This window comes from Ambystoma mexicanum, chromosome 5p (genome assembly GCF_040938575.1).
Source record: "Ambystoma mexicanum isolate Mex_15411 chromosome 5p, UKY_AmexF1_1, whole genome shotgun sequence".
Taxonomy (NCBI): Eukaryota; Metazoa; Chordata; class Amphibia; order Caudata; family Ambystomatidae; genus Ambystoma; species Ambystoma mexicanum.
In genome coordinates this window covers 1145294304-1145319896 of record NC_090930.1, presented here as the reverse complement: position 1 = coordinate 1145319896, position 25593 = coordinate 1145294304, and the positions used below count along the sequence as shown (strand labels likewise).

Below are 25593 nucleotides of genomic sequence, written 5' to 3'. Positions count from 1 at the left end.
CCCTGCAGGAGGTTCTTCATGGTGAAATTACGAGCAGGAAAGATGATCACAGATCTCTCCATCTCATCCCAATAGTTTGAGGCCAAAGACCTGTGACTCCCTATTGCTGCTTCTGCATTAGACTCCTAAACTCCTTCTCTATTCACCCCTTCCTCCCTCACTCCACTTCCCATAATTGTGTGATGTGTTCTTTGGCTTGGGTGTTCCAGTTTTCAAGGTCCAGGAGGTGACTGGGTGTTGACGTCCCTGGGGGTGACTGATCTGGTCCTGACCTATGTCTCTTCAAGGTGGTTTTTTTTTGTTGCCAGGCCTTGGTGTTTTCATGCAGTGTCTGTGGTGCTTCAGTCCAAAAAGGTGCCAGCAGGAGGTAGCACTGCTTCCACTGTAGATTGGTGTCAAGAAGATTGATCCTGCGATTTTCAGGAGGGTTCCCCCATTTGAGGAAGAACTTCATGCTGCTACTCAAGCTCTGATTTGCTTCCATCATTTTTGAGCTTCATGACAATATAGGGAAAATCTCCTAGTTGGCGTAGACCTTCAGCAGCATATACATTTTAAGTTTGAATGCTTGACACAGGCAGTGCATCCTGGCCAGCCAGTCTACCTTGCCACAAAATGCCAAGACTCTGCCATGGTTTAGAAATTGCAGGACCCAAACCTAAGCTATTTTCTTCTTGCTCTGTACGTTTTTAGAAATATCTGCCCTCCACCTTGAGGAACAAGTCTGTTTAGGGAACAACTAAAGTCTTGGATGTCAGAGTCTGGGTTTGGCTGAGATTCACTAGTGTTCACCGTCAGTTTGAAAGTTGTAAACTTTGTCATGTTGATGTGTGCATTGCTATTTTACTTGGCCTTCATTTTCAGACTTGTTTTGTGCAATTGTTTTTTTAATCTGGTGAATGGTGATTTAATGCACTTGTGCCTAGTTTGCACTTTTGACAAGGGGGAACATCCAACTGAATGCCCAGTCAAGCCTTGTCCTCTTTGTCGACCTAATCTCTTCACAGGTCCAATTTTGCAAATGCGTACACCAAACACACCATTTGTAATGCGCAAAAGCTTTGGACTCTTTAAGACCTATTATGTTTGCAACTCTTATTTTGCAATGTATAATCATCCTGCTGTCATTCTAACCCACACTGCAAAATTGAAGTCCTAGAGTATAGGAAATAGTAGAGGATTTCTACATCAGTGCTATTAATGTTACCCTGCACACAGATTTCTCATAAGTGTTTCTAGGCAAAATTGATACTGAGTTTAAGGAAACAAATTCACATTCATTTTCTCCTATGCAGGATTAGCCACAATGAACGTTTGGAGCTATTGGGAGATGCTGTTGTTGAATTCTTAACCACGTAAGTATTGAAATTTCCTGCACTGATGATGTTAAACCTTTTGCTGTGTTAAAATGTTGCAGGCCAATCAATGTTTGACAATTCGGTTCTACGTGACCATGCTAACTTCAAAAAGTGTTATTATTGTACTATAATTTCTGTCTTATTTGGACTATGTGAGCAATGATGAAGTTTACGGAATGGGGCACATGTTAATCACACACGTCCAATGCCTAGTGGGGAGGGAGGAAAGAAAATATTTTTGCTAAGATTGAGCACAAGTTTCGAAATTATGATTTTTCAGGTAGCTCTTTGCATTAGCAGCACCAGCATTCTTCATAGTGACTGCAATGTCTTTGTTATGCCAATGTCATCTAGGAGTGCATTGCAAAGGTATTACAGGCACTGGCATAGGCAATGACTTGGGCACACAGCTAAGGTTCTGGTGCAGCAGTCTCTTGGGTCTCTTTTCCACTAATAGAATCTCTAGAGGATAGTGTAAGGAAGGCATGGTGTCAACAGTTACACATAAGTGACCACAGTTAAATGGTGTTTATTGAACCTTTTAACAAGGGTTTGATAAATGTCTATCTATTAAATCTACAGATGGGAGCAAGCCAAGACCATCAAATAATAATAATGCAGTCCTGTGGAGTCTTGTCAAAATAAAAGGGCCTATACTAAAAAGAACTATTGCCAATCCTTACTGCTAATTTCAAATGGTGTGGGGGAATATTCATGAAAAAGAAAAGTGTTCACAAAATATGTCGGAATGTTTGGGCTGTTTGCCCTCCCTTCCCCACATTTTCATCACTTAGTAAGGCGGTTCACTCGAGCAAAGCACACACTCTGACTTCTTTGGCTCAAGGATACAGTTCTATTCCCAGCAACAGGGCCTTCTGTGCCCAAGTCTCTCTTCTCATCAAATTCTCTTGATTCAGAGGGCTTGATGCATACAAAAATAAGATGCACAGCTTGGCTCTTATAAGTATTCAACTTGGGTGTTTCACCCTGGATCCCCCTCAGCCAGGCTCAAAACCCTTATTTTACGATCCTTACTGAGGATCCCCTACTTTTTTCAGAGAATATTAGTTTTCTTGGGTGATTCACGCTACACCCCGGACCCCCCTGAGCCAGCCTCAGATCCGTCCCCTTTTCCAATTAGTCACCCTCAACTGGGCTCTGACCTTGGTTTATCAAAGACTTTTGAATGTGCACAGGGTTTAACTTGACCCATTGCAGGACCACTTCAATACAAACTTCTCTTTTACAATAGTCACCATTCTGTTGGATGCCTAACAGAGACCTTCGAAGGAGCACCCACGTAACACCGACCACTCTGTTTATGGTATCTCGCTTGGTTTCCCCCAAAGTTCATTCACTCCTTAGGTTTCCAATTATATCTGCGTGCTCATCACATGCATTTTACACGCTGTCCTCTTTGAATTTTTTCAAACAGTATTGTCGCTTGCAACCTTGGTTTAAACACTAGCTGGTTTGGTATCAGTCTCTCTGACTCACCGGCTGAGCTGTCTTTACTGACGCTGCTTTGTTGTAGGAGCCAAGGACAGTACCACAGCGGCAATCGTTCCTCCCCGCCTTGGTTATCGATGCAGGAGAGCCCCGGGTACCTTTGATGCACAGTGTAGGTTTGTTCAGCTTTAATCCATCTTTCTGGAAATCTCAAAATGGATGTAGTCAGGCTGGCTGGGTTTAAACTAAGCAAAAACAGAGTTTGTGCCCCCTTCTCAGAGACAATGATAAGAGCTATACAGGTTTTAATATTATCATTAGGGTATTTGAGTGCGGACCTAGCTTTGGGAAGCAAAGGATCACTTCACAATCATAGTGGGAAGAACACAGTGAGAGACAAAGAGAAAAAATGAGCAGGAAGTCAACAGGGGAGGGTGAGGGTGGGTAGTTAGCAAGAAGGGATCTACAAGCAACCATGGGGCGAGAGTCGGGAGCAGTCACGGAGTCTCGTGCAGGGTGTGTGGACCTGGGTGTCGAGGAGGAGCCATTCCATGAATAGAAAGGTCTTGAGCTCTTTCCTGAACTGTATAAGTGATGGGCAAGTCAATGTTGATGGGGACAAGGTTTCAAAGCCTTGAAGCATAGACAGAGAAGATCTGTCTTCTGGTTCTTTCTTTCCTTCCTTACTTCTGATGGATCGCAGGCCTCAGAAGATGCTGAGTTACTCAGTGGGGTAGCTTGGGGGATCTCAGGATGACAGCCTTGCAGATGATGCAACAGGATTTGAAGATGACACAGGCTTGCAGTGGAAGCCACTGCAGTTTGATGATGGTCAAGGTGATGTGTCGAATTTGTGGAGTCCTTTAGTGAGTCTTGCTGCGTCATGCAGGGCACATTTTAAGGGTGCCAAAGTAGTCACCGGAAGACCTTCCATCCGGGTGGGAGAGAAACCAGGCTTAGACAGTGGATCTTATGTTTTTTCTTGGATGAAGGGCTTGGTTTGTATATCTTTCCTTACCAAGTGGCACCATCCAAGTTCTAGACCAGGTGACATTCTTGGAATGATTCTGGACTCCTCGTCGTCAATGGCGTCACACAGCAGATGCTTGTGAGCTCTACACATTTCCATCTTATGCTTTTGAAAAAACATCAGCATTTATTATCTGAAGCGGGCTGTGCCACTTTAGCAAGGACTAATATTGGATCCAAATTGGAATATGCTAATTGTATATATGATTCTTCAAAATGTAGCGCCTTACATTGTTACAAAAAGTGGCAGACTGGATCATATGACTCTGGTTCTGAAAAGGCTTCATTGGCTTCCTATTCAGGCCAGAATTCATTTTGAAGTTTTGACAATGATACCGAAGACCCTGTATGGCCCAGCTCCTCTATACCTGAGCCGGTGCTTTTCCTGGTGCAGCTCTACTTTGCCCCAAAGAACCTCACTGCGTTTTTTTCTCCTAGTCCTACGTGCTCCAGATCAAAAGGCTACAGCAGATCCTGAATGGTCCTTTGGATTACATTTTGGAATAATCTTACCCCGAGCAGCAGGGAAATTCCTGATCCTATACTGTTTAGAAAGAGACTGAAACCTCTCTTGTTTTGATCCTTCTGACAACTTATGGTTAAACTTGCCCTTATTTCTGTTTTGCTGACTGTTATTCATTACTGCTGCGAAACCATTGTTTTGGTAGTTGTCTGTTCTCAATGTCTAAATTGGCATTTAGTGTCATCCAGGAGTGCATTGCAAAGGTGTTGCAGGTATAGAGTATACAAGGCAGTATTACCTGGTCTTGAGCCAACCCTGCTAGTCAGGTCCCTGCTAATCAGATTTTCTTCAATGTCAATCCGTGAAGCCAGCTTCCATAATTATATATACAGCCAAAGAAAAGATAAAGATATAGGTCCCACTAGAAGAGGGTGTCACCTTCCATGAAACGCCAGTTTTACAGCTACATGAAGTAACTCTTCAGGATAATCCCAGTCCAGTGCCAAGTGTACCTATCCTGAAGAGGAAACATGTGTGCCCATCTTTGAGAAACTGCATCAAGAGATGGCATTTCCCCACAGCCACCTTAACTGTAGTAGAGTAGACCGACTTTAGACATGTTGTACTAGCTACTTTTACCAGCACAGCCCTGTCAGACCCACCACACTCAGCCCCTTTGCTGATTGGCGCTTGACGATAGGAGGACCCACCTGGAACTCCATTGGACCTGGCTTTTGGGCATCCATTTCCCCAGTTCCAGGTTTGAAAACTCCAGCGTCGATTCCGGTGATCCCTTGCCAAAGGGTGCAGCTGATACCACAGGTGTGCTATCACTATCTTTCTTCCGCTTGCCTTATAGTGCCCCTTTAACAATTAGTTGCTTAAGGGGTGACCAATAAGAAATAATTGAAAGGTTGGAAATGTTTTGTGATACATAAGATGCACATTTCTGTTGGGAAATGCAGTATCCTGGCTTTGGGAAACATATGCTTTAATATACTTGGAAAAGGTGACCACTTTAAGACTGATACATCTCTGGGCTTTAGTTTTAAACTCCTGTCTCACTGTATGGCATGCTGTGACTAGTTTACCTCATTTGCTGACCTAGTGACCTCGGCAACTGATATTAAATGCCTGGTGGGCCATACCTTGGAGAAGAAAGTTTACAAACCGAACACAGAGGCTGATTTGCATCTCCCTGTTAGTGAGGTACATGTTATTTTTCTGAAGTCCAGCTAAGGGCTTAGTAAAATAATTAATCTGAGACAGTACAAGACTCCACTATTAGTATAACGCTGTACCACCTGAGTATATGGTAGCGTAGACCAAGCAGCAAGGCTTGTATTAGGAGGGAGAGAGGGCTGTAGGAAGGTACGCAAAACTTGGAGTGTACCAATGATTTAACAGAAACACTGACATCCAGAAGTATTATAAAAAATAAAGGTTTGTTATAAATACAAGTTAGTCCAAGATAAATCTTGTGGGGTAAGTACCTGGTCATAGGATCATAAACACATCACAAAAGCACAGCACAATGCTTGAAGGTACAAAGTCCAAAGCATAAACCTTGTTCAGAACACTAGTATTTCTAGGCAAGTCAGACCTCATCAAACCCATTTAGTATAGGACACACCTATTCATGGGAAGTAAAACCATAAGTTGATGTCTGCTTACTTTCAGTAATACAAGGGTAGGGGACCCTAGCAGTTGTGCAGTGCCACTCAGTTAAGGAATCACTTAGTAAACCAACCTGCTAGTATACTTTTCTGAATAGTCAACACTCATTCAAGGAACAGTAGAAACGTATAACCATATTCAGGCTAACACACGTGTCAGTAAGTCGTTTTGGTCTAATATACAATTAGTTTCTTTTGAAGTCAGTGGGACACAGACTAATGTAAGCAATAATGTTCTAACTTATTTTAGGATGGCTCAAGGCAGACCAAGGTAAGTATACCCATATACTTTTTAAAGGAGCTATCAGCAACTTAAAGGTAGGTATAAACCCTAGACTCTTTTTAGCATCCGTAGAAAACCGACCAGGGAAAGCAAAACCCAATTTTACACTTTAAGAATGACTCCATGTTATTCCAGGTAGGTAAAACCCAAGGCATACTTAGTTTAGACAGGCCATACTGCAGGCCAGGGAAAGCAAGACCCAGTTGGTGAACTTACCCACTAATGTTCTGGTAGAAATAGTTAAGTGAAGCCAACAGCCTTACTTTTAGGAAGAGGCAAAACCAATTCACAGGTGAGTAAAATAACCTTACATAAACTTTTCGGAATGGCAGAACACATTCAAGGTAAGTAAAAACTTTGTAACTGCTCACTCAGAATTACAGTTACCAACTAACTCTTTCACAAGTAAGTACACTTTAAAACACTTGTTATATTTCTCAAGGCAGAATCCTCTTCTTATCCAGTCCTTCACTAGTCTTTTGCATGAATTCTCTGAGGCAGAAGAGGGACCCTAGTGGTCTAGGTGCTAGCTGTAGGCAGGTTGAGATAGGGTTCAGTTGCAGAAAGTCAGAGTTCTTGTGGAAGACAGTTCACAAAAGCAGTTCACTGTAGAGTTAGTTGGGTTTACAGACTTCAAAGAAGACACCCTAGGAGGATTCCAGCAGTGGGCCTGGGTGAATTGGAAGAGAGGGCTCCCAATCACAGAAAACACCCCAAAAGCGTTACAGAAATCACATAGGCTTAAGGTAATTTAATACCCCAGCCAACACAGTACCTCAGCACGGAAGGGCAATTTGCAACAGGAAGACCTTAGGAATTGCAGCCAAAAAACAGTTTGATGGATTTCTTTGTCATGAAGATGGAAGACAGGACTTTGGAAGGGCATTTGCAGCAAGAATCAACAGGGAAGACTCCAAGCAAGAGTTTCTTTGCAGCTGGATGTGGCTCTGTGGTTTTGGTGCACTTTTCAGGAGCCAGAAGAAGACTATCGCTGGTCGGATTCCCATCACTTGCAAGGTCCAGCACGCTGATGAGGGTACTTAAGGGACTGGAATCGCGTCCCTGAAGGTCCAGCAGGATGCCACCATAGTTTCAGCTCGATGCAGAATTCAGAAGACCATGCATCGCACCATGGCTCGAGGTTCCATGGCATTGGGGTATTGCAGCCTCACAAGGTTGCAGCATGATGTGGGATGGCTCAACATGCAGCTCTTCTTGAGTCTAGTGCGTTTCAGCAGACACTGGGTCAGGGGTCTGCGTTCTCGGAGTCCCTAGGTCGCTTGGAAGGAAGGGTAACAGCAGGCTCCAGTTACACCCCAACATCTCTGGTCGCTGAACATTGCCTTAGCCATGTTTTCTTAATAGTCATTTTAGGATTCAGGTCCAGTGGGCGACTTCATCTTCAGATTCCAGCATCTGACTTTTATGCACGAACCCCGCCAATCAAACAGACGTGCAACATTCAAACTTGGGGGTTGGAGGTTTGGCAGTCCTTTCGGGACAGCCAGCCTCCCAGATTGAACTGGGTTCTCACAAGCAGGCTGGAAGACCAAGGACTGCAGAGTTATGGACTCCTCCCTTGCTTCATTCCTTCAGACACTCTGGAGCCTGGGCGAGCTTGACCGAGGTCCCCTGCCGAAGATACAAATCACACAAAGGAATTTCCCACCCTGGAGGGCAGGGGAAAGAGCACAAAGGGACAAGAAGCACTAAAATGGCAACAGCAACAGCCTGCGGTAAAGGTGCACTGAATTTGTAAAACGGTTCACTGCCACCAGCCATTTAAGGCAAGCTTGTCCCTGTTACTGAATTGTTATGGTGGGGTGTGCTGGTTTCACCTAACAAAATGCAGAAGGGATAGAAATATTCTTTCTACCCTTGGGAACTGTAGTTCTCACAAGGTTAGCCAGAGAAAGTAAAAGGCTAGCCCCCCCATCCCCCCCCAGGACAACCCTGTAACAATAAAAAGGTATATATACACCAAATGTTGTCAGGGGATACAATTAAAAGGACACCATGGAGAGTCTTAAAAAAGACACTCTTAAAAAAGACACTCATAAAAACAGTAAAAGGATCTGTGAGTGCAGAAAAAGATTCCCACTCACTGAGGTATAGGGAAAAATAATCTACCAGTCCAGCAAAAAGTTCTGGGGTTCTCACAAGTGAGGTAGATTTAGCTCTAAAGTTAAAATCTTAACAGCCCGTATCTAATCTGTCCTGGGTTAAAAGTATGGTTTCGCTACCCGTCCGTACAATTAAAAATTGTGGAAACTAACAATTAGGACACCTTTGTCACTGCTTGTTGTAATTCAGAGAATCCTAAATCTCTCATGCAAGGTGACCACGTGATGCAATCCCCAACCTACCTTATGACATACTTTGGGAAATGCCACTTGTTTGGCAGCTAGATGCTCACCCAAGTTGGCCTTGTTTTTAGGGGTGCTAATTCCACCTGTTATTTAGCGAGGTACTTTTATCTGATGTGGGATGCCGCCAATGGTCTTTGCAGTAATTTCGTAGAAGTAGGTGCACTGACCATCTGCCTGGATGCTGAACAGCAATAAATTAATGCATGCTCTACCCTTCCAGTCATCCTGCAACTTTTTTTCAAACCGTGTTCCAACACACTTAGTTTATCACAGATTCTTCATTTACTTGTGCATGGGAATAATTTCTGGTCCTTCTTTTCTATTCAGTATTGGTTGTAACTGTGCATGTAAATTTACCTTGTGTTATCCTAGTGCCTCAAAACATTTTGGTTTATTACCCTTAATCGTGTGTGCTGGAAGAAATTCACACTTAATACTGGTTAGAAATTCTCCCGGATGCGTATACCCTGAGCCTGTAAATACTTCGAAGTAATAACTTTAGTGACTCCTTTTTAATATTATTTTTACATACATTCTCTTGTGCAGGCGAGGAGGTGTTGCTTGTCAAATGAATCTAATGCTAAAATACCTACGGTTCTTTTGAATTTGCCATGGTTTGGCACATCTGTAAAATGTTGCTACAGTGCTATGTATATCGAACCATGTGTACCAAAGGATTATCTGTCATAATGAATTAGTTTTGAGACTTACTTACAGATTTTGAGTACTAGAAAGCATCTTCATTAACACGAATAAAGAAATACTAGCGCTGCTGATTGCTTTAAGTTTCAAACAAAATAGACACATGGGTCATGCTGTGTTTTCGATTCCAAGACTGCTAAAATCCCAAATCCATCCCTTGTTAAAGCCGGAGTAGTGGGTAGTCTGTAGGTCACCAAATCAATATTTGATTCTTCAACAGAAACAGGTTGGTTGCTTGCACCCAACATTTTGCAGCTTGACCGCCTATATCATTCCATACCTCACTAGAGGTGTGGCGTTGTGCCTCAGAGCCTGTGCCATAGAAAGGTTCATGAGCATCAGCAAATAAAGCAATCTAAAGAATGCTAGTCTGTGACCACTATTCTAGGGCTTGGATGCAAGTCACAGGGGAGTCCCATTGCAGACTCGCTCCTCCACAATGTCGCAAATTAATAACCTTCACAAAAGCAGCCTTTTGGGCCGAACGTGTACACTACCTGAGATCGATGTTTGTAAACATTGATACATTTTTTTCCTACAAATAGGCCACATCACCCACACATGTCAACACTATTTGGGTCCCAATTTCTCTTTAATATCACTGTTACGTAGCATTTCTAGACACACTATCATTTCACCACAAGGCGGCCCCTTTGCAGGGGTGTTGCTAGGTCTGCAAAAGATCCAGGGCTATGCTAATTTTGGGACTGTCGGGACTGGGGGCTAGCTAGCTTTTTTGGTAGTAACCTCTAAGCTTCTATCCGGGGCTACAATCAAAAGACCCGGGGCTATAGCCCCCTAAGCACCACTGCCCCCCAGCAACACCTCTGCCCCTTTGTATTCCACAGCAGTGGTTTCACCCATCGTTTCATGCGCTGGCCCTGGTCGCACGTGTGCTGCGATGGGGCATACATGCTCAGGCTCCCATTGCTCTCTGAAGCAGTGATGGCTTCATGATTGAATGCTTACCTGGTGCAACCATGATAAATTGGGGCCGAGGTTCGAACCTCATATGAGCCTCATCAACTTGGTGACCCCCTTAATCTACTGGATCCCAGGATTCATTCTACATCACCCTTGTTCCTTTAAATGAATTCAGAAAATATTACATTTTACACGTGTTGCTGATGTATTTATTGCTTTTTTTTTTAAAATGTATCACCTTGCTTCTACTTGTCTACTCTTTTATTTATCCTCTTTCGCTTTCTGGTACATATTCTTAGTTTGCTTATTTCATGTTTTTATGAGATGGAGACTCTTTCAGGTGTAGTTCTGTTTCTACTATTGGTATATGTTAAGATGGATTTCCAAAATCAGTCCTAGGGGGAGAATTTTGGGCGGCCAACCTAGTATGGTAAACAGGGAAGAGACAGAGAGGTAAGGTAGCAGAGCAGGAAGGCTTACTCTCAGGAAGCATGTAGGAATAATCTAGGGCTACAGTGCGTCCACACAAGCAACAGCTGTAATTCAAATTAGACAGGCAAGTTTAAAAATGAATAACATTGTTTTAGGCCTTTAAAATGCGCACTTAGCAAGTAAATCCATGTCACACCAACACTTATAAAACAGATATGGCCATGTTGAGTTCTACCTGTAAATACAGTCTCGGAGCATTCAACCTCCATATATTCAACACTTTATAGGCAACTTTCTTGTCTGGGACTGCATAAAACTGAAACTTAACATCGCCAGGACCAGGGAGGTTGAAGGTGCATGGTATGGCATCCCCAGAGAAAGAAGGGAATGCCAATTCTGTGGGGTAGGCACTAAGTAAACGGTAAAACACCTTCTGTTTCATTGTAGGTCCCTGGGGCCACTGCGACATAGAACTCAACTAGCCATGGCCATAACGATCGCAAATGGATCGACTGGTGGATGTGAACTGTTTCTAAGTGGGAGGAGTGAAGCAAGCATAATTCACTTTACTCTCCTGTGGAGGAAGACTGTAACTATCCTGGAAATCTGCAGTTGATCTGACTAATGACATTGGAAACTACTAATCTCCTTTCTCAATGCCTGTCCGGTCCTGATTCTTTGTCCGGGAAGCTCCTGAGCCCCACAGACCCCCGGGATTTGTAGTCAACTACTGAAGGAAACCGCAGAAGTCTCAACACCCCCAAGGGAAAAGGGAAGTGGAGAAAATAAAAAAGAACACAGGCCACTCTCTTCACCCACCTGCAGAGGATACAAAATAAAAAATATTATTTCCTTTCTACCTAAATCAACCCTATTGATCTCCCCTTAAAGATTGAATACCTGGTTTGCCTCCCTGAAGAGCTGGAAAGCCTGGTTTTGAAATGTCTTCTTTTTTCCTCCAAGAGACTTCTTTGTAGCAAAGAACACTGTTGGATACTGTAGTTTGTCATTAGAAAGAATGGGGTTCATGGAATTCAAGAGTTGATTACTGGAATTTGACCCCTAGACTTGGAGACTTTATCCACTATTGAATGTCTCTAAACAAGGAAGTTTGGAAGCAATCCTTTCTGTCCAACTGATTTGCACCAAAATGTCCTTTTCTCAAAGAATTAAGTTCACTGCAAACAACAGTGGCTTTTTATCCTCCTATAAGCAAGTCTTGGTTGCTCAAAGAAGAATGTTCAACTCACTCTCAATGGCAGAATAAAATGACTCCAGTAATTCACTCGGGTCTTTATCCTTTAAATTGGAATGTTACTAGTGCCAACACACACTTTAGTTTCTTGTCTTTAAATGTATTTATCTTATTTAGGGGAACGTAATGTTTTATGAACAAATTACTTATTTAAATAGTTAATTCCTTCCCAAGGATTAAGTCCTCATTTGCTCCCTCTCATGTTGACCAGAGACACTAGTTCCCAAAATCATACACGAGGGAGAAGCCAACGTTCGTTTATTGTGCGCGCGCGGCAGCATTAAACCATGCTTGCCAACGTGCATGAGCCTAATGAAGACTCTTCACAGAATAGCAGGCGTGCAGGTGGATTCAGAAAATAACTACCGCTGCGCGCATGCTCAAAATGAATCTTAATTACTTGCCACGCGCACGCGAGCAGCGACTGACTAATCTTGTTTGCCGCTGCGCATAAAACATTCAATTACACCTCTTCAGTTCACAGTCTAGTCTGAACTTGAAGGAACTCTAATCCGATGCGTTTAAATGGGAAAACGAAAATGCGCATGGATTCATTTTCTGCTTCTTCACTGAAGATGGATTAACAGAACAAAATGTCACTGTTTCTTGGAGCCACACAATCACTGAAGTGAGTCTCTTCCATATTAGTATTACTATCTGACTAACTAAATACCTAAGCTAACTAAATATAAAGAAGCATTACTTCACTGAACAATTCCTTCTCTTGTCTTGCAATTAAGTAAACTTGACAAAAATGTCTCTTCTCAAAAGGTAACTAGAGCGCAGCGTTCCCACCAAATTGTCTGCTCGTCTTGTCCGATGAAGGGAAGTTCTTACACCAAACCTGCACCATGAACTGCATGGCCAAAAATACAAGGGATTTCAAAAGGGCCTTAAACTCAGGAGACTTTAAAACAGGACCTTTCTGTTTAAGGTATAACAATGAAAGGCAGTATAGAACCTCGTTGCTGTTCCAAAGCTCCCACATCCTCCAACCATCAAACGGAACCTTCATAACCAATCAATGCTCAGCTCCTTCACCACCATTCTGGATTGGGACATTCTCCCTCTAGCAGAATGCTAGTTAAGGATAACTCCACCAGAAAAGTAATTAAAATATAAAACAAAGGATACTTACAATTGGAGAAACCTACTAGCTATTTATAATAGGGGAAACCTGAAAGTACCCCCTTCTCAAGCCCTGACACCAGGTTCTGGCTTACTCGGGAATTTTCCATGAAATTTCCATACAAGATTAGGAGCATGAACGTGTTCTGCTAACTCCCAAGACCTCTATTTTGGACCATACCCTTCCCATTCCCAATCCACCAGATACTGCATCATCCCTCTACTTTTTCTAGAGTCCAGAATCGCTCTAACTTGAAATTCCTCTGAATTATCCTCTGTCAAAATCACATGAGCAACTGGACTTAACCTAGTACCCTTCATAACAGGCTTTAACAAACTAACATGGAATGTCGGATGCACCTTCAAACCAGCCTGTAAACTCAACCTCACGGCCACTGGATTAATTATTTCTTCCACCTCAAAAGGCCCATCAAACCGCAGACTAAATTTATTTTGCCCCTTCAATCTCAGAAATCTTGTAGAAAGCCAAACCAAATCTCCAACTTCATACTTCGGACTAGGGTTACGCTTCTTGTCAGCAAACTTCTTATACCCTGTCTTGCTTAACTGTAAAGATTTACTCGCATTGTTTGCAATCTCTCCTCCACAGCCGGACTAGACGACTCCTCCCTGACCAATTCACGTAGGAAGCGTGGATGAAACCCTCTGCTGCAAAAGAACGGAGACATCGATGTTGAATCTTTGTTGGGAGTTGTTGTAAGCGAACTCAGCCATGCACAGCAAATCTATCCACCCTTTATCTTCTTGCCAGAAACACCTCAAATACTTCTCAAATTCTTGGTTGACACGCTCAACCTTACAATTGGATTCCAGGTGATATGCTGAAGTCAAATGAATCTCAATCCCCAATTCTTTACAGAAGGCATTCCAAAACTTAGAAACAAATTGTGATCCACGATCCGAAATAACTCTGCTGGGCAAACCATGTAAACGGACAATATCCTGCAGAAACTTCTGAGCAAGCACCGACGCCGTAGCTTGACTCTTGACAGGAATACAATGGGCCTCTTTAGTCAAGCAATCCACCACAACCAGAATTACAGAACCATTATCTACTGGCAAATCCACAATGAAATCCACAATGAAATCCACTGAAACCGTATGCCACGGATGAGGTGGAATATACAAAGCCTCCAACAATCCAGTCGGCTTACCAAAGGATGCTTTGGACTTGGCACACACTTCACATGTCTTCACAAAATGTAATGTGTCTACTCTCATGGTTTTCCACCAAAAGTGTCTCTGCACTAGATCTAGAGTTTTTCGAAAACCAGGATGTTCCACCAAACCGAAATCATGACATTAATGTCAAATCTTTTCCCGTAACCCTTTACTAGGAAGATATAGTCTGTTTCCAACATAGCGCAAATCTTCAATGACAGATCTAGTTGAATCTAGGCATGCCCAATACTCCATCTCTGTCTTCTCCAAAGCGTCTTGACTCTCTTGTTTAAATTCTTTACTTATGGAAAAATTTGCTGAAATGAAATGATCTTCAGGAATCAATGGTTTTGATGCTATTTCTAACTCTTGTTCACTGCCAGGAAATTGCTGTGACAAAGCATCCGCCTTCCCATTCAATTCCCCTGGTCTGAAAGTCAACACAAAATCGAAATCTGTGTAAAATGACGACCAGCGCATCTGTCTGGGAGTTAAAGTTTTAGCAGACTTCAAAAACAATAGGTTCCGATGATATGTAGGAATGTTAATCGTGTGTCTGGCTCCCGTCAGGTAATGTCTCCATTCCATAAACACTGCTTTTATAGTCGACAACTCTCGATCCATGATGGTGTAATTACACTCTGCTTGAGAATTCTTTTTGAAAAAGAAGGCTACTGGATGCAGCTGTCCAGTCTGTTCATGCCGCTGGGATAAAACTGCCCACATTGCCAGATTTGACACGTCAGCTTCTACAAAAAAGGCTTTGGGTGCATCCGGATGCATCAAAATTAAACCCGAGTCGGATTTCTGCTTCAGAACCTGAAAAGCTTCCACAGCTTCACTACTCCAGCAAAACTTCACCCCTTTCTTCAACAATTTGGTGATAGGTGGAATGATCTGGGAGAAACCCTCTATAAACCTCCTATAGAAATTGGCGAAACTGAACTTCCTTCACCCAAGTTGGTGTGGGCCTACCTTTTACCACCTGCACCTTCTTGTCCATTTCCAAACCTGAAGGAGAGATTACAAACCCAAGAAATTCCACTATCTTAGTATGAAAATGACTTTTCTCAGGTTTAGCGAAAATATGATTCTCTCTCAACTTATCTAAAACCAATTTCACATGTCGTTGGTGCTGTTCTTCATCAAGGGAAAAAATCAATGTCTATATAAACAATCACAAAGATGTCTAAAAATTCTCTGAGTATGTCATTAATACAAAATTGAAAGGCAGCTGGGGCATTACATAAACCAAATGGCAATACTTGATAGTCAAACAATCCAAAGCGTGCCTTAAAAGCCGTCTTCCATTCATTCCCCTGCCTACCCCTGACTAGATGATAAGCTCCTCTTAGATCTAACTTCGAAAAAATTCCCGCTCCTTGAATTCGATCTAACATCTCCGAAATCAAAGGCAAGGGATATCGATTCTTAATTGTTACTCTATTCATACATCTTTTTTTTTTTTTTGCTGAATTAATCAACTTTTAAAAACATGTTGTGTACAGTACAAAGAAAGAAACAACATACAAACAGGAATAAAAAAGAAAATCCATCAATAATACAAAAGTGATGAGATAGAACTATCTTTGTTTGTCTTAAACAATTTAAATTTAAAAAAAGCAGCAAGTGCACATAGTATAAAAACACATTTTTTGAAAAATTTGAAAACATTATACGATAGCAAAAACAAAATAATAAAAGAACATATGTCAGAATAAACCATTGAGTTTCTATTTACACTTATTGAACTATCTTCATCACAAAGAAAGTAATGAATTTTTATGCTTAGCTCATTCTGATCATATTCATTTGCTGAATTTGGGCTATAAAATTTTAGTTACTCAAGGTCCTCTACTGTACGATATTCTAAAAGGTTCACATCATGAAGAAAACAAATTATATTAATTCTAAGTGAAATATTTCTACCTTCAAGTATCATTTGCCATAGTAAACCTGGAGACAATTCGACATGTTCTTTGAGAGTAGGTTTAAGAAACTGTATTCGCTTCATTTCAAGAGAAATACATTCAGTAAGCAAATGTTTAAGTGTCTTTTTGATTAATCTCTTCACAATGTCTACAGCTACTATCAGCCAATGATAACAATTTCCGTCTCACCAGTATCTCACGTGTTGGGCAAAGATTAAATCTCAACCTAGAGGATTCCATTCGGTGTACTACTGATGGAGATTTCATCAGATAAGGTTCCATTGAGCCCTGTTTTTTGTGAGATAGAAAATATTTTTTTAAATCGCATACTTTTGTACAATGTTCTCGTGTTCTAATCCAATCAGCATTAAACATCTTAGTTTTTGCCTTCATGGGATTTTGAATTAGGGTTTGCAATGAGACATCTACCTCTGCTAGTGCATTAATCGCAATTTGACGCCATTTAGACATATGCAGTTCCTTACTTGTAAACATGTGAGTTGACAAAGTGCCTATCAGCATCAAGATATCCGTAGTCTACATTTTCGAAACAAACTAACAATGAACCACAGATGTCGAGTGTACAAAGAAATCAAGCCCAACGCATGTCTAATCCAAGAGATTGGGATGCAATTTGGAAGTCCTAGACATCGTCTCCAGTAAAAACTCTCTAGTCTACTCCAGGAAGATTCTGGCATTAAATCCTGCGTCTCCGAACCATAGAGGAGAATCGGAAGGTGACCTTTTGACGATAGTAAATTACCGCTGGAGTAATAGAGAACTTCCTCAGCCTTGCCTGGATGATCTTAGTTTGCGCAAGCATCTGGGTCAATTTCCCATTGATGGTATGCCAATGTGATTGAGATCTAGCATTGGAAATAGTCACACCTAAATAGGTGTATTCATTGACCACTCCAATTTCACATTTATTAATATGCCAATGAAAAGATTGTATCTGTTTTTTCTGTTTGGTAGCAAAAATGATAATTTTGTTTTTTGATAAATTAATGGATAACGGATTTTTCTGAGTATACAATGCTATTCCGTCAAGTAAATGTTGAAGACCAGAAGGAGTTTTTGAAAGCAAAACGAGGTCATCCTCATAAAACAAGGCTGGAGTTGGTTTAAGTGCAAGCTTTAGAGGATCTCCCGCTATTTGTGTGAAGCCAGCGCCAATGTCTGCAATGAAAAAGGTGAATATTGATGAAGCCAAGACACAACCCTGTTTCAAACCCCTATAGGTTTTAATTGGGGAAGTTAATGTACCTTTACAGGTCAATCTGATCTGGACTGTTGTCTTAGTATGTAGGGCATGAATTAAAGAAATTAAATATGAAGGGCAACCTGCCAAGTTCAGTTTCTGTAAAAGAATTTCACGTGAAACGGAGTCAAAGGCGGCTCTTAAAGCAATAAAAGCTAAATAAAGTGGCTGTTGGTTCATAGAATGAACATTTAATATAGTTGTTAAGGAAAAAAGATTAATAGAAGTTCCCAAACCCTCTATGAATCCTGTCTGGCAGGGATCACGTTTGAATTTCCTAAGCGTCCATGAATTGAAGTCTCGCAGAACAAATCGGGCAAACAATTTCCCAGGAGCATCAAGAATGGCAATCGGTCTGTAGTTTGAAGGATCAGACCGATCACTCTTCTTGAAGATTGGCACAATTATCGACTGCCACCAAGACTCAGGGATGGTATTGGTTTTGAGAATTTGGGTGAATATACGGTACAATATCGTGGTCCCTTCAAGTGGGTGCTGCTTGAAAGTGTAATTGGAAAGGCCATCCGGACCAGGAGCTCTGGAGGAGCTAGATTTCTGAATGTAAAACAAGATGTCCTCCTCCCGAATTTCCATTTGTTCAAAGAGTGTTAAAGGTGGAATGGAGGGAGGTTGGAGCACTTCCGGCAGAGCATACAAGGTCTTATAATGTTCAATCCATGCGCATTCCAATACACCATTTATCTGCACAAGGACCTGTGAGTCGTGATTTACAAGATTCAGTAAGGACCATATAGCAGAAAGATTTTTGGATGTGATGGCAGATAACATTGCTTCACCATCATGCTGCAATTGAGTGAATCTATAGCATTTCAACCAATTCTTATATCTGCATTTAAGAGTTTTTAAAGTAGCAAATCTAATGGCAGATGGTAAATGCGCAGCACAGCGTTTTTGGAGATTTACCCACTTCTTTTGATTTTGTATCTCGCGATCAAAAGTATGTTTATGAATATTATGGGAGTGCAAGTTAACCCCAACTTTAGAACAAAACAGAACCAGATGTGTGGGGTAAGATTCATGTGGCAAATTTGCAATCCCTTTACCAATAATGAGCTGCCCAAATTGTTCCAATTTTTTATGCGTCCAGTGCAATCTTGTTCGAGCATTGTTAACCACAACAGGAGTGTTATAGATAAGTTCCCTGCAGGCGGGGATGGTCGTGGAAGGCTTCCACCCGACAGATAAAAGATCATGATCACTGGTGTTACGTTTGATTATTTCAAAATTAGAAATTTCTGAAAAGGTGTATGTATTAACTAGTACAAAATCTATAGTTGAAGTTGTGGAGCCTCTGTGCCAAGTGGGGTGAGGTGGAATAACACCATCACAAGCACCATTCAACATGATCAGGCCACGATATTTCATTAACAGTTCCCATTTAGAATAAGCTTGTGAAGATATAGTTTTTGAATTAGGCAGACAATCTATATTAAAATCACCAACTACAAATAAATGGGTAATTTGTATATCTTCGATAATGGTATCAAGTAAAATTTCCAGTTCAGAGAAGAAAATTGTGTCTAGTATTGCGACAGGATTGCGATAAAGATTTATAAAAGCAATAACACCCCCTAGGAAGGTGATTCTGACCAATTGTAAGTAATGATTCGGCGCAAGCCAAGGACTAATATGAAAGCCCAATCCACATTTCAGAGCAACCATTAGACCTGAGGACGGGCAGCCCGTCACCCCAGATTTAGCTGGATTCAAAATATCATACCCACTCCATACAGCCCTTTCTAACAACCATTGGATTGTGCAAAGTTAACCAGGGCATCCCTAAAATAATCTTTAACTGAGGAGCATCAATCAATTCAAAATAATTTCTTCCCTTTGATCACCTCTCACAAACAAATGTAACGGAATTGTATCATGTGTGATTGGGCCAGACGTCAAATCAGAACCATCCACTGCTCTGACCTGTTCTAAAATTTCTTTCTGCACCGAAGGAATATTTAAAGACTCAGCTAACCCCTTGTCCATGAAATTCCCAGTTGCCCCTTAGTCAATCATGGCAGGACCTGTACCCTTCAAAACACCCTCATAATGCAAGGATACTTTGATGGTGATGAGCGGCACAGCGGTTTGAAGAGTGTTAGCAGCGACTTGTGTTCTGGTACTTGATGGCAGAGGTCTCTTAGGAGTGTAAGGACAATTGCCTAAGAAGTGCTCTTTTCTCCCACAATATAAACATAAATAGTTTTGTCTTAGTCTTTCCTCCCCTCTTTCTTCCTCCTGATTCCACAACCCTGCCTCTTTCCTCCTTATTAACCAATTCCTTAAACTTATCCACACGCTCAACCAACTTTGCATCTCCCCAACCCTTCCGTCTTTCACTTCTTAACATAAAATCCACCTGCATGACTAAGTCAATAAGATCACAAGTAGTTGGTCTATCTACAATATTGGCCAAAGCTTCTTTTAGATCATCTCGGAGTCATCTGTAAAAGAGTGTCGATCTCATCCTCAGGCCATCTACTTTCCATAACCAAAAACTTGAATTGGGTGATGTAACTTACCAAATCTCTATTCCCTTGCCGAAGCTCCAACAACTCTCCCTCCCCCTCTGAGTTGCCCTCTCCTAAACCTCTTTTAAAATGCTTCCTGAAATTGAGCACATTTCTTTAAAACTGGATTCCTCTGACTGACCAGCAAAACTGACCAAGCTGCTGCTTCCCCAGTAAGATAGGATAAAACAAACGCCACTCTAGCTTCTTCCGTTGGGAAGCTCCTTGGTCTGCAAAGAAAATGAAGCTTACATTGTGTCAAGAAGGTTTGGAATTTCTTAGGATCCCCACTAAACCACTTAGGTGGTACCGGAACTACCGAAGCCGCTATTCCACTCATGGCACTACTACTACTCCCATAATCTTCTCTAAGCAAAACTGGAGGTTGCTCCCGAAGATCTCCTGCCTCCATACTCTGTTGTCTAATACCCACCTATATATGGGAAACTGCTTCTCCTAACTCCTCAACCCTCTTTCTTAATTTGACATTCTCCTGATGAGAAATTCGAAGCTCATCTTTTAATTCTCTCATGAATTCCCCCATTTCAGCCATGGTCACTAAGTGGGTTCAGCAGCTCACGCGGATTCCGTTAATGGCCTTTCATTCTGTACGGGCCTGATTCTTTGTCCGCGGAAGCTGCTGAGCCCCACAGTGCCCCCGGGATGTGTAGTCCACTACTGAAGGAAACCTAAGTCTCAACACCCCCAAGGGAAAGGGGAAGCGGAGAAAATTAAAAAATAACACAGGTCACTCGCCAAGTAGCTGAGCACCCACCTGCAGAGGATACAAAATAAGAAATATTATTTCCTTTCTACCTACATCAACCCTATTGAGCTCCCCTTAAAGGTTGAATACCTGTTTTGCCACCCTGAAGAGCAGGAAGGCCTGGTTTTGAGGTTTCTTCTTTTTCCTCAAAGAAACTTCTTTGTAGCAAAGAACACTGTTGTATACTGTAGTTTGTCATTAGAAAGAATGGAGTTCATGGAATTCAAGAGTTGATTTCTGGAATTTGACCCCTTGACTTGGAGACTTTATCCACTATTGAATGAGTGTCTCTGAACAAGGAAGTTTGGAAGCAATCCTTTCTCTCCAACTGATTTGCACCAAAATGTTCACTTCTCAAGGAATTGAGTTCACTGCAAACAACTGTGGCTTTTTATCCTCCTAAAAGCAAGTCTTGTTTGCTCAAAGAAGAATTTTCTTACTCCCTCTCAATGGCATAATAAAATGACTCCAGTAACTCGCTCAGGTCTTTATCCTTTAAATAGGAATGTTACTAGTGCCAACAAACACTTTACTTTCTTATCTTTAAATGTATTTCTCTTTTAGGGGAACATAATGTTTTATGAACAAAGAACTTATCTGAATAGTTAATTCCTTCCCAAGGATTGATTCCTCATTTGCTTCCTCTCATGTTGACAATAGAAACTAGTTCCCAAAATCATGCGCGTGGGTGAAGCCAACCTAGATAAATTCTCGCTGTTGCGCAAAACTCAAAATAAACGTATTTGTTTATTGTGCGTGCGGCAGCTTTAAACAAACTGTGCTTGCCACCGCGCATGAGCCTAATGAATCTTCACAGAATAGCATGCATGCGGGCGTATTAAGAAAATAACGATACCGCTGCACGCATGCTCAAAATTAATCTTAATTACTTGCAATGCGCACATGAGCAGCGTTTCACTAATCGCGCTTGCTGCTGTGCATAAAACATTCAATTACACCTCTTTAGTTTGCAGTCTAGTCTGAACTTAAAGACACTCTAATCCGATGCATTTAACTGGGAAAACGAAAATGTGCACAGATTCATTTTCTGCTTCTGCTTCTTTACTGAAGATGGACTAACCAAACGAAATGTCAATGTTTCTTGGAGCCACACAATCACTGAAGTGAGTCTCTTCCAGATTAGGATTACTATCTGACTAACTAAATACCAAAGCTAACTAAATATAAAGAAGCGTTACTTCACTGAACAATTCCTTCTCTTGTCTTGCAATTAAGTAAACTTGACAAAAATGTCTCTTCTCAAAAGGTAACTAGATCGCAGCGCTCCCACCAAATTGTCTGCTTGTCTTGTCCCACGAAGTGAAGTTCTTACACCAAACCTGCACCATGAACTGCTTTGCCAAAAATACTAAGGGATTTTAAAAAGGCCTTAAATTTAGGAGACTTTAAAACAGGACCTTCCTGTTTAAGGTAGGTCAATGAAAGGCAGTTTAGAACCTGGTTACTGTCCCCAAGATCCCTAATCCTCCAATCATCAAACAGAACCTGCATAACCAATCAATGCCCAGCTTCTTCACCGCCATGCTGGATTGGGACATTCTCCCTCTAGCAGAATGGTAGTTAAGGATAACTCCACCAGAAAAGTAATTAAAATATAACAGGATAATTACAATTGGGGAAACCTACTAGCTAATTATAATAGGGGAAACCTGACAATACCAAACTGATATGCACTGTTTTTAAGGACCTACCTTACGGCTGTATGGCCGCACCTTTTAAGACTCCGAATTTTCTATTCTGTTGTGTGAAAGCTTATTTTTAAGTTATATCACAGTAAATGAATAATAAAATAAAATAGATATATACATTCGCCCTTAGGAGAAATAGAAATAGCATTGTATTCAATGATCAGTGTAATATTGGTCAGTACTCGGATGGCTTAGAAATAGAAAGAACTCTTCAGAATGATCACAGAACAGCTTTCCTAGCTCTTGTAAAGTCTAACCCTAAGATGGTTTGGGTTCTTGTGCCCAAAACTCACCAATTCCAAAGTAAACACTTTTCAGGTACTTTTATGAACAGATTAGCAGTACCACTGGTTGTGATTAATAAGAGTCAAAAAGTTCAGGAAAAAGTGATATAGGAACAGAACCTTACCCCCATCTGACCTTATGGATAACCAAGGGATTGGGGGTCGGGGAGACAGGTCTGTAAACGTACCCCCCTGACTCAGATTCTTTCAGAGACCGCTGCTGGCCATTAGGTCACTTTGGGACATGGGATTGAGTTTGGGTTCGTCACTGTGCTTTAGGAATCTCCAAATTCAAAGAATGCACTGAGAATGGCAATCACTGCAGTGAGGAAGCTAAGGAGAGCTGTTCAGTCCACCAATTGGTCCAGGGACACTTCCAAAGGCTCTCAGAATACATGGATCTTCAAGCAGGGGGTGAAGACTGGTTTTGCCCACCGGGCCAGAGGTTGAGGCACCAACAAGGGTCTTCTTTAGAGCAGGGCTTCCCCGGAACATCACCAGATTCAATGCTGGTCAGCTTCAGGAGTAGTTTTCTAATTGTGGGCATCGTCGTACTTCGTCATAGAGGTCTTGGCTCCAACGATGATCTGTTGAATGACGCCTTTTATCCAAGATTTAGGCTGGGAGCATACTCAAGGATCTGCATCTTTAAAACGGGCAGTGGCTATCTAATCATGAATAACCACTGGCCACATCTGCCCAGCAACATTCAGGTACCAGGGATATGGATTGGGACTAGAAAGTCCTAGCCTCATCCTCTGGCCACAGAGTAACCGCCCTTTAGCCCACGAAAGTCAAATCTTTCACCTGGGAAAGAGATTTCCATATAAGGCATTCCCTGACGTGAGAAGGCAGGAAGATTGCCAAAGAACAAGCGATAAATCTTGTGGCAGAGCCATCTTGGGGTGCTAGCCTCCATTAGTAGCCATTTTGGTGAATGCAAAAGTGCATGAAATAAAGTCACAAAAACAGTAATGTCACTGGTGTCACTATTTTGTTTTGGCACATTGTAAAGTAATGAAAAAGCCATTTAATAGAAAGGTATAAGGCTACAAACTATCCTAACTGCACTTCTGTACGATGGGTGCAATTGTAACAATACAAGGATTCACAAAGCGCGACATAAATGCTCATTAGGAGTATGGCAGAGCAGGGAAAATGTGGCGGTAACAGAATTACCATCACTTTTCCCGCTCTGCCATACGAGTTTGGCCGTGGAGTGGGTGATTTACTTCCAGTATCATGCTGCAGTCAAATCCTCCCACTTACTGCTGAAAAATCAGTAGAATCTGTGGAATTACTGCAGTGACTGCTGAAATCCCCCATGGAGTCTTATGGACTCACACCACTACCACTTGTAATGCGGCGGTAAATCTGCCGGACCAAGTGGCAGTAACAGTCATTCTGTTGGACAGTATTCTGGTGGATTTACCACTGGAATACTGCTCAACTCGTAATGATAGTCTTAGGGACTAGTCAGTTTCCCCATTACAATGAGCAAATAGGTAAGGGAAGGAAAGCAGAAGGCTTTACCTTACCTCCAAAACATCAGGCTAGGTATCTAAACAAGCAAAAAGAAAGGGTGCCCCATAGACGTCTATGGGAAGAAAGCTGCAAAAGAAAATCTTTTATAACCATGTACTTCACACATTAGTGCACATACTATATTCATACCAAGCCCAGAGAAGCAGTGGTTGAACTTACTACAGTAACTGCAGGTTGCGAGAGGATTTTAACTTTAACTACCATATGTCCTCCCCGTTAGATTTCCTGTGTAGAGCTAATGGGAGTTGTATCCCAAAACATTTGGTGAGTGCTGAGAGAAAAGTGCTGTTTGATAGTAGTGCTTTGTGGTAATTGTGGTTTCTTCCCCCAAAGTACATTGGAACTAGTACAATGAACATATTATTTTCTCATGTGCCAGGCCCATTGGTCGGGGGCACAGTTTTTCTAGCGCTCCATGTTACTGTACCACCATCCACAGAAGAAGCGAGGGTAAAGTTGGATACCAAGTTGGGCTGGAAGAGAACGCAGACAATATGCAGATAAGATGTGTCAGCAATTTGGCAAGCAAGGGATAAAACTGGGGCCTATGAAAGGCCCTGTATTAAAAGAAGGTGGAAAATGACCAGGCAAAAGAAAGGAGTCCACATGCTGGCCAAAATGTCTTTTTGCAACTTTTGGCAGCAGCTCCAAAATTATGCAAACATTATTTGTTGACACTGATGCCAGAAGACACATGCTATTATGTTCGAGTGTAGATAGTAAGGTACAAATCAGTCAACCACATGTTAAACAAAGAAGGCAGCTCCTCGTCCCCCTTTGTATTGCAAATAACGGTTAATGGGTGAAGTGGATCCTTCCTGGCCCAAAGAGAACACCCTCCCCTCCCAACCCCCCACCCCCTTGTAGAAGATAGTCTTTGAAAGCCCCTTACTACCTATGAAGAGTTGTTATCCCAACCAATAATTACCCCTCCCGAGGTCTATAAGACTATTATCACATAGTGTAGGTAGTAATACATGCTTTAGAGTTTTAGTGGTGAAGTATAAATGTTACTTTACGAGTGGGTGATTTAAATAGACAAGCTGCGTTAGTAAGTGAAATGCGGTTTCATTTTGTAGTATTTAAATAACATGACTGTCTTCATAAGTTAAGCCATTAGCATTGCAAGTTTGTTGAACTGGAATACGTTTTACATGATCATGGATTAGGTGACGTGTAAAAGTAAATGATTTCTCTGTAAGAAAGTGAACGCATTTTCCAATGTTTTAGCTTTCTCACTCGTGTTTAATAGGATGTTGCAGCAAAAAAGTTCCTGGGAGATAGAAAGGGTCTTTCCTGGAAATCGCATTGTTGTTTCC

At 41.7% G+C, this 25593-nt stretch overlaps 1 protein-coding gene across 2 annotated transcripts in view; it reads left to right on the top strand.

Moving 5' to 3' along the window:
- DROSHA (drosha ribonuclease III) overlaps positions 1–25593 on the top strand; it is a 1388683-nt gene that overhangs the window by 1040444 nt on the left and 322646 nt on the right. For both annotated transcript variants that reach the window (XM_069613610.1, XM_069613611.1), the window contains exon 20: positions 1296–1355. In XM_069613610.1, the coding sequence (XP_069469711.1) occupies positions 1296–1355 (60 nt within the window). The remainder of the gene's footprint in view (positions 1–1295; positions 1356–25593) is intronic.